At 39.9% G+C, this 9,809-nt stretch overlaps 1 protein-coding gene and 1 long non-coding RNA gene across 2 annotated transcripts; one reads left to right on the forward strand and one right to left on the reverse strand.

Moving 5' to 3' along the window:
* The first annotated feature begins 9 nt into the window (after positions 1–9).
* On the forward strand, positions 10–9,603 carry LOC119737210 (methyltransferase-like protein 9). Its single transcript, XM_038211394.1, has 6 exons — positions 10–149; positions 2,257–2,490; positions 3,260–3,450; positions 5,907–6,116; positions 7,059–7,234; positions 8,099–9,603. Exons 2-6 carry the CDS (start codon positions 2,374–2,376, stop codon positions 8,383–8,385), a joined length of 981 nt encoding a protein of 326 aa, XP_038067322.1. The 5' UTR covers positions 10–149; positions 2,257–2,373; the 3' UTR covers positions 8,386–9,603.
* On the reverse strand, positions 4,039–5,865 carry LOC119737214. Its single transcript, XR_005272353.1, has 2 exons — positions 5,519–5,865; positions 4,039–4,528 (listed from the first exon to the last, which is right to left on the reverse strand). It is a non-coding gene; the product is annotated as an uncharacterized LOC119737214 (long non-coding RNA).
* Positions 9,604–9,809: the final 206 nt, after the last annotated feature.

Below are 9,809 nucleotides of genomic sequence, written 5' to 3' on the forward strand. Positions count from 1 at the left end.
CGAAAAGGAACGTAAACTATATTTCAAAACTAGTTTCAGGCCTGACACACCCATTCAACTGAACGGGGTCATTCTAGGCCACCGTGAACCTAATTTGGCCTGGGCTACTTACACTGTATGTGTTTTGATACCACTTGCCTAATAGTTTGGTAAGAAAAACTATTTCTTCCTCCATGGAAAAACCTAGTAAAATTGCTGTGTTGGTGGTTGGCATGTGGCGTGGTTTGATTTTATGGGGATAGCTTAGGTTATTTCCAACTCTAAGTCTAACACTAACAGTCCATAAATTCACAAGATGTAAACTGTATCAGTGTATGATGCCGGCAGAGGGTTGGGTGCGGAGGGAATTTGAGTGTGCCTAGTGCCTAGACAGGCCCTAGTCAGGGCTAGTGCCAGTGGGGGGAATTGAACTTGAACTTGAGGAGAACTGAACTTGAACTTGAGGAGAACAAGTCTGATGGATGATGATTAATACTACAAAGGCCAAAAAAAAATAATACTCGGTCTCTGGTCAGCGCGCGCGTCGATTTTATCATGCGCGTCAACCTTTTTTATTTCTTTCAAATTAACACGGAAGCTACAACAGCGCCCTCTATTGCCGCACCTCCTCAAATTTTTGTACCAAGGAGCACCAAGGAATGGGGAAATTGCACCAAGGCAAATGATAAAGGGCACCAAGGCAAATTATGGAGGACACCAATGTATAATGAGGACACAAAAAAAGCAAAATAGTACCCACCTTGTCTGTACAATACAACTACAAGCTTGAAAAGAAAAAAAAGAAAAAAAAAAGAAAAGAAAACGCGTCGCCGCATCAATTCCGGAACTTCGGTCTGACCAGAGACCGACTATTTTTTTTTTGGGGCCTAATACTAGTAATAGTAAACTATACAAGTTAATAAGGAAATAAAATGTGTGCTTGGCCGGTTTTAAACACTCTGTTACTTGTGTTAGTGTTTTAGACCCGTGAACTTGGCTTTGCGCTTGTATACAACGCCATGTTCACTGTCGAACTCTATTTAAAACTGGCTTGAGTCTGGATGTTGATAATGAATTATCCAAGCTGCCTGAAGGTGAGGGTATAATTTATCAGCATCCAGACTCCAACCGGTCTTAAACAGAGTGTTTATGGGCCTACTGGCCAAGCACATTGTATATTTATTCCCATTCATAAATACTTTTCGGTCAAAAAAGCAATCAAAACTTTTCGGTCCAAAAAGTCAAAACATGGAGCCTAGCTCCATGGTCAAAACAAGTCAAAAATTATAAATTTCCAATGATTTTGTTCAACACTATTTCATGTTTTTCGAAACACCCCTCTGCTCTAGCTTCATTATGGTTATGTTTTAAACAACTCCTTAAAATTATATGGAGATTGGTGTGCGCATCCCGCTTAATGCGCAAGTGGTGCAGAATGCAGCTGTGCTGGTGTAGTGTAAATTTAGGACTATGAAATACTGACTCACTGGTAGTATTGCGCATGCCTACGTGAGCATTGCATTGTGAATGTTCATCCAATAAAACAGGAACTAAAATGTGACCAGGATATGTGTGCCCAGTACAGCACAGCATGGAGGAAGGATCACTATAGATATCCCGGACACTCATGTTATGCGGAAAATGCATGTTATGTTGTCACTAGCCCTATAAATGAGGCCAATTTACTCCGTAAATAAAGGCCACACTTCCACCATGTACAAAAACATGTAGAACTTTGTCAAATTTTGATTTTCACATTTAGGCTTAGTATATATAGTAGTTTATTTTTGCTTTAGAAGCATACTCACCCGCTTTATAGGCTAATCAGAAAGTGCTGCCTTTTTCAGATGTCTATTTTTCGTGAAATTTCCAGATTCGATTGCACACGTTTGCGTATCAAAATTTCAACATGAAATTTCACGAAAATTAGACATCTGAAAAAGGCAGCACTTTCTGATTAGCCTATACAGGGGGTGAGTATGCTTCTAAAGCAAAAATAAACTACAAACTAAGCCTATGTGTGAAAATCAAAATTTGACAAAGTTCGACATGTTTTTGTACATGGTGGAAGTGTGGCCTCTATTTACGGAGGTTGTCCAGTAAATTGGCCACATTTATGGGGTTATGTTGTCACTTTAATTTGAAGTGCATGAGTTTTCGTATTTGGTGATGAAAATGAAAAAAAGTTACACATTTTATTCAGGAATTGTGACCCCCTTACAGTTGCAGGATCCATTCATATAATGATTTCCAATCATTTTCTTTACAATATTATAGTCGGACCATGATGGCATGAAAAGACTCCTCAGTGTCGTCAAATCGCCTGAAAGAAGATCTTTGATTTGTTTGTGAGCACCAATAATGATGCATCTTATGAACTAGCAAGCTACGGCCATGGCTATGCAACAGCGGCCCCACATCCGCAATCCTCTCATGCGGATAGCCTATGAGCATCAGACAAACACCAAGTTCAACAGGCAAGAAATCCGACGGCATTTTGATGTAGACAAGGTCAGTCTTGGTTTCATTTTTCAAGTAGCTCTCATCTTATTGAAAAATGTCTTACAAAAATCAATTCATCTTTGCTATAGCCCAATAATTTAGTACTTTCCAGCTGGGCTACTTCAGGAGTAGTTCCTGATGAGAAAAAAAGTAGGGATTTTGAGGTAGTTTTCGAACATCCCAACAAGAAAAATGTATTCAACATCACTGAAAAGTGGAGAAACAAAGTACAAAAGCTTTTAAAATGCGCCGTTTTGATGTAAGTGCGAGTATACATATTGATATACATCTATATCCTGAAAAGCGCCCCCTAGTGTAATGTGGTGTTGCCCCCCCCCCCCCCTTGGAATTTCCATGGCATGGCAATTCTTGGATGTTGGTCACCCCCCCCCCCCCCCACTCGCCAGCACAGATTTACGCCACTGCCGCCACTGTTTTGACTTAGCATTTGGCTAGCTACCACTAAAGTCGGACCCTGGTTTTTGTTGAATATGACATAGCACATAAGAATCTAATGGGTTAAAACTTCAAAGAACAATAATTTCTACAGACTGTGGGTTTCGGTTTAAAAATATTCAGTCAATATGAGGGTCAACAAAAAAGTTAACAGCCCGGATTTGAGTCGGTGACCTCCAGAGAATGATGAACCAACACTCTACAGCTGTACGGCCCTATGTTGGCAACTTGGCAGTCGCTATTTTTTTTCTTTGTTCAAATGTTTGTGTTGAAGTAGAAAAAGAATAATACACTGTACAATTACTTTTTTTCTTTTCGATAGTGGTACAACTGCAACTTGGATGACTTCCCAGAAGATCTCAGGGTTTTGTTTCATCAGTGTCACATGGACAGTGCTACAGAGAAGTTCTTGGACAGCTGCTACCAGAAATCCGATTGGATAATCACCCAAGCCTGGCACTCATTGGCTAAAGCGTTCTTAGGTTTCTTTATGTCATCTACCTCGATCAATGGGTAAGGTTTTGGATGAATGCCCACAGTTCAACCAGTGGTGCTTTGCATGCTTCTTGGTTTTTTTGTAACCATGGGAACTGGTTACAAGATACTGTAATTTCATTGGTCGACAACGGCCACGGGTCCAGTCTGTACAAATGCATATATAATGGTTAATGTCATATCCATTTGTGTTGTGCGTGCGCATGTAAAATCTGCATTCACAGTCTCAACTGAGAACTCATGCAGTATGCAAGTTGTGCAACTGCAGTTTCATGTCCGGCACTAAAGCCTGCAGTTATGGCACGCCAGACACTTAAGAGGCATCAACACTACAAAACCTTCCCAGATCCTTCAAAATATCTCCCGGGAGGTTTTTGCGGGATTTTGTAGGATTGAGGAAGATATGGAGCCCAGCCACTATTATTTAACATGGGACTTTTGATGACATTTGAAAGTAAAAGTCCGAAAAATGTGCCATGTGAGGATACAGGAAGGTTCCCCAGAACAAATCTGATGTAGATGTAACCCAGAAAAATGGAACAAAGGAATTGGACCTAGGATCTCTAGAAAATCGCGAGGAAAATTAAGTTGGCAAAGAGACAGAGATTCAAGAGCTATCACTGGAACGCATTTATTTCTCCTGAACGACAATTAAAAAAAACAAACTAAACCAAAAATAAAATTATGAGACTCGAAGAACAACGGATTTTGTACCTGACACTCGACCAACCTTGATGTTCTCCTAACCAAGCAAATGTAAATGACCTTTGACTTTCCCTAAAGATAAAAAACTGCTATGAACCAAAAAAACTCAGTATAATGACCACAACTGAAACTAAGTAAATGAAGCAAAAATAGACTAAAAAATCTAAAATGACAAGAACCAATAGACAAAAAAACAACTCAATCACTTCAAGCCATAAACCAACCAAAAACCATAAACCAGATAAAAAATAAAGACACCAACAACTAAAACCTAGAACGAAGATTTAAAATTTAAACCAACAATAAAAACCTAAGATTTAAAACCAACTAAAATTAAAACCAATACAGCATCAAAAGAAGGTCATAAATCGAAAACAACAGCTTAAACAACCTGTAGAAATAATAAAAAAAACGCAAAGTAAGTATAGAACTAAATGAGTACATTATAAATCCTAATAATAACTAGGCCAACCTAAAACAGGTGCTCTATTCTGGCAATACCACACACTCATCCTTATCAATGCGATTAAGAACTTCTTACCACTGCATCCACAATCAACAGTGCTGAGTTGCCACAAGCATAGTTATGTGTGCTCCAGGTAACAACACTAACTTTCTTGTGCATACTAATGAGTCTTGCCTTGTCCATGTGCTTATCTCCAAGGTCATCTACTAGGTTCTGTGGCCAAATCCAGCCACCCAGGCTGTCAGCTAGAGAGTTTACAAGTCACTTAGCACTTCTTGCATACGTACACTAGGGAACCACTATGCCTTAATTATTACCACAAAACATACAAAGCATTTCATCAACCAACTGCTCAGTGGACTAGGCAAAGTCTAAGGCCCTATTATCTTAACTGGTGGTCAACCTGATAAAAATAAGACACTGTGGCTGGGCAATGTCCCTTCAGTAAAGTAAAGAAATGCATCATACATGTGCACAAGTAGGGACTCATTATACAGAATAAATGACAAGTGAAGGATTTACTTCCAACTATCTAAATTCTAACACTATTGGTTAAATAAAAAATCCAGCTATGTAAAAGATGAAATACACCTGTGCAAAACTTAAAAGATCACTTGTTTTCTTCTCAAGTTCTCATACAACGAAAAATTAAAGTTGTAAACCATGGGACTAACTATTGGATACGACATACATGTAGTATAATGCACAAAAATACATCGCGCAAAAGTAACTCTCTTGTGAATCAATCTTAAACTCCAAGTGTACTTGAACTTCACACTCCGTATAACAAGAAAAGAACGAGGAAATTTCAATCTCAGGCCACAAGAGCAAAAGTACCAATTGGATCACTAAATATTTATCTATTAAATGTACTTTCACTTCTTAGTTAACAAAACAACAAAAACTTGAGCTTACCGAATCCAGCAGCAGACCAAACTTTCAGGGTAGAAAAGCCATAGATTTTCAAGGGAATCTGCAGAGCAAAACTAAGTGATGCTGCCCTGCCTTCTACCAGTCTGCAAAATGAGGCATGGACCACATGGTCTCACAGATAAGGGGGTCTCTGTTCTGGACAGGATGTTTACTCTATCCAGGGGGCGTACACTACTATCCTCCTACAGCACTGCTATTACTTTACTGTGTCATAAACTTCTACTTAATTAACTTAAGAGGGCTACAACACAAACTAAGCGTATGCAAGTCAGGGGGAGGGACTCCTATGTTGAAAACCAAAAGCTAATGCAAGTTAACTATGTGGCCCTGCCACATAGACATTAACACAATACCCTTTTTTTTCTCGAAGGTTACTAGACAGGGGATGCATGTTTGTCTTCTCCATGGAGCAGTTCCGATCTCTCCTTGAGATCAATGCAGACTTCAAGGCTGACCATCTACTGGACTTGGGAGCCGGGGATGGGAAGGTGACGGAGATAATGGCAGGTCATTTCAGGAGAGTGTCTGCTACGGAGGTGTCCTACACGATGCAGAGAAGGCTGCGGCAGCTGGGATACACGTACGGTAGAAATCTTGGAGCATCACAAATCAAAACATCACAAGTCATCACAAGTCCTTACAAGTCATCACAAGTCCTCACAAGTCATTAAAGTTCTAACAAGTCCTCTCAAGTCATTACAAGTCATCACAAGTCCTCACAAGTCATTGAAGTTCTAACAAGTCCTCTCAAGTCATTACAAGTCATCACAAGTCATTGAAGTTCTAACAAGTCCTCTCAAGTCATTACAAGTCCTCACAAGTCCTCACAAGTCATTAAAGTTCTAACAAGTCCTCTCAAGTCCTCACAAGTCAATGCAAGTCCTCACAAGTCATTAGAGTTCTAACAAGTCCTTTCAAGTCCTCACAAGTCATTGAAGTTCTAACAAGTCCTCACAAGTCATTAAATTTCTAACAAGTCCTCCCAAGTCCTCACAGGGCCATCACAATTCAACCACAAGTCATCTTTCTATAAAAGTGAAGTCACAAGCTATTCAAATGGACTGTAACAAAGGCATTCCTTATTTTTTTAATCTCCTGTTTCTTGGGACTGGACTTGTGAATTGACTTGTAAGTGTGACTGGACGAGTGTTGGACTTGTTATGGAGTTAACTGCAATACTGATTTGGGATGAGGTTGTTCTTGCTCAAAGACTTTGTTTCAAATCTGAATGTACATTTTCACTCCCTCCTTGCATTGCCATGTCCTAGAATAATTTTTGGTTTAATAGTCTTGGATCTTCTTGCTTTTTGGACCTCCAGTTCTGGGTCTTGGTCAAGAAGGTCATGACTAACTAAAGTTTGGTCCATATAATAGTTATCACGCATCGAGTTTGTGGAAGTCTCCCCAGAATTTCAGGAAATTTATGAGTAAGAAGTTTTGAATTGCTTTTACTATAGATATACCCGTGAAGAAATCTATCACACATATTACATTTTTCCTCATTTTCGCCTTTTTCATCCAGAATTCTCGGCCTCGACCAGTGGGCGGGCCACAAGTATGATGTCATCAGCTGCTTGAATCTGTTGGATAGGTGTGAGAGACCAGCTACCATCATGAGAGATATCCACAGGTCACTGGTCCCCGGCGGTGTGACGATTGTTGCTATGGTGCTTCCATTTAAACCATTTGTTGAGTCAGGTAATAATGAAATAGCAATGTTAATTGTAATCAGGTCGACTTAGTCAATCGCAATTCTATCACAAGTCATCAAAATAAATCATGTCTATCACAAGCCAACTTCCAGTCAGTCACAACTTAATAAGTCAATCAGGTAGGTCACAAGTCATCTTAAGTTAGGTCACAAAATCCACAAATACATGTAAATTAGATGAATAATATGGCAAAGGGATCCGATAGCTCATTTGAATAGCAATCGACTTGTGATGATTTGAGCATAACCCTGGCATAAAATAAAAGTAAAAGAGTTTATGGCCATTCTTGGATCCAACTGAACTTTTTAGGGAGCATACACTGCTATTATTGACAGTCTCAGGTGCACTGGGCTGTACATGTAATTCCACATTCATTTGCAACTCGGCCTTCGTAGGCTTCCATGATAATCATGGGTTGAAAGAAGATACATATAGTATGATAGAGTATCTCTCCAAATTAATGACGATAAGTTTTCTTTTGGCAGGATCTGACCCTACCAAGAAACCTACAGGAACTTAACATACTCTAGATGCCGTATAGGTTCCATGATACTCCTGGGTGGAGCAAAACTACATGAAGTTCAGTACAGTGTCTTTCCCAAGGGCAATAAAACTTTCCCTTGTTGGGATTCGAACCCACCCAGATATACTACATTGAAACTTAACATGCTGTTGATGCCCTGAGAGGTTCCCATGATTTTGTAGAAAGATAAGCAAATATGGTACAGTCGCTTGCCCGGGGGCACTAGGAACATGTCCAACACCTGGATTCGAACCCTAAGTCCGAGGAAGTCTCCACACTTCACTGTATCCAATTTTAGTAAAGTTCTGCCTTTGCTATCCTTTGCAGGTTTTAATCAAAACCGACCCGTGGAAAACTTACATGTCCAAGGCAAGACGTGGGAAGAACAGGCAAGGAGTTTGATTGTAGACTTTTTCACACCAGCCGGTTTCACGGTTCTGGCGTTCACCAAGTTGCCGTATCTCTGCGAGGGCGACACAGAAAACCCCTTCTACGTCCTCCAAGATGTTGTGTTTGTGTTGAAGAGAACTATGGACGCTGGGGTGACGTTACCTCATGTGTCATGTGACTCCGGTGCCGATGATAGTGACATTGTTGTGGACATTACTGGCTAAGGTGCCCCAAAAGTTGGAATATTCCCATTTTGAAGAAAAAAACCCAATATGTAACATTTCCCAGCTGGAATGGGCTGTTGCTGAGATCTTTTTTTTCTCAATAAGGTGGTGTCCGATAGTATTATATAAACTTCCAACTATTTTTATAAGATGGAATTTGCGTTGGGGAGAAGTAAATCTTATATTAAGTTTTGTCCTTCGCTGACATATTTTTTATTAACACTGTATACTCAGTGTTGTCCGAGGGCTTACGAGAACAACTTCACAAGCTTTCTCATGTGGGACTCGAACCCATAACCTCCCACTTACCAGTGCAGACTTCTTGCTACTCGACCCCCGACATTGTCAGGGTCGGCTGGCCGATTTGAGTCTGAAGTACCGCACATTTTTATAAGACGGAATATGCGTCAGGGAGATTTAATCTTATAATTGTTTTTTTTTTGCCTTTCAACTGATAGTTTAACTTTGCCTCATTGCTTTAAGATGCCACTTAACTACCATGCCATTAGTATAACTTAAAGCAATGCTCAGTTTAAAATGCAGATATCTCAACCTCGTCCCCAGTGCTTACTTTATTTCCGTCGTTTCCAATAGTAAGCCCTGGATAGGAAACTTTCTTCCTGTATCCTGATTCGATACCGCAATTGGCTAGTAATGGATTTTTATCGTTTGCTTGGTGTTATTATTCACAACCTGCAGTATGTGTTTTCGCGATCGTTCGTCCACGCCTTCTCGAAAAATACTTATTTCCTTTCCAATTTGTTCATATGAAATGTGATACTGCATGTTGTCTCGATCAGATCGTAACAGTTTAATTAAATAAATCGTGTTTTTGTAACACACGCCACGCTCGCGCTACCCTAGACACCGCATACAAAAACAAACGCAAATGTAACGCATATCCAGGAACCAGACTATTCCTCATTTGCATACGTGTTCAAAAATCTTGCACATGCAAATGATCCAATACCAGGGTGAGAGAGCAGGTAGTGATAGGCGTGTACTGTTCGACATCCTGGGGACGAGGTTGGCAGATATCTATATGCTCTTAAGGTTTTCTTAGACCATCCCCCCATGTTATAATTGTCGGTGCATTTTGCTCCATTTGCCTATGTCCAGTATTATGTTACGTTGCTTTCTGAAATAACCTCGGTTACTACTTTTGAAATATCTCTTCAAGCAAGTAAGGTGTAATAAATACAAAAGATACTGATGGAATAACGGCGTTATGTAATGAGATTTGAGGTCAACACCCCCCTTGCTCCAAAAACCATCCCACTGTTTAGAAATTTGTAATACATGTAATCACACTGTTTCAGCCCGTTTAAAATTAAGACTGATTTTGAAGCAAGGGAAAACAAAATACTGAGCCCCACCAAACTGAGATTCAAGCCTATAAGCATCCAATGAATGATGTTTGAATG

The sequence above is a fragment of the Patiria miniata genome, unplaced genomic scaffold (assembly GCF_015706575.1).
Source record: "Patiria miniata isolate m_02_andy unplaced genomic scaffold, ASM1570657v1 HiC_scaffold_3, whole genome shotgun sequence".
Lineage (NCBI taxonomy): Eukaryota > Metazoa > Echinodermata > Asteroidea > Valvatida > Asterinidae > Patiria > Patiria miniata.

Excerpts from the sequence above, each read along its gene's own strand:
- LOC119737210 (XM_038211394.1), top strand. The coding sequence starts at position 2,374 with ATGGCTATGCAACAGCGGCCCCACATCCGCAATCCTCTCATGCGGATA. Across the intron at positions 2,491-3,259 it reads GGCATTTTGATGTAGACAAG|TGGTACAACTGCAACTTGGA; the intron begins GTCAGTCTTGGT and ends TCTTTTCGATAG. Across the intron at positions 7,235-8,098 it reads TAAACCATTTGTTGAGTCAG|GTTTTAATCAAAACCGACCC; the intron begins GTAATAATGAAA and ends TATCCTTTGCAG.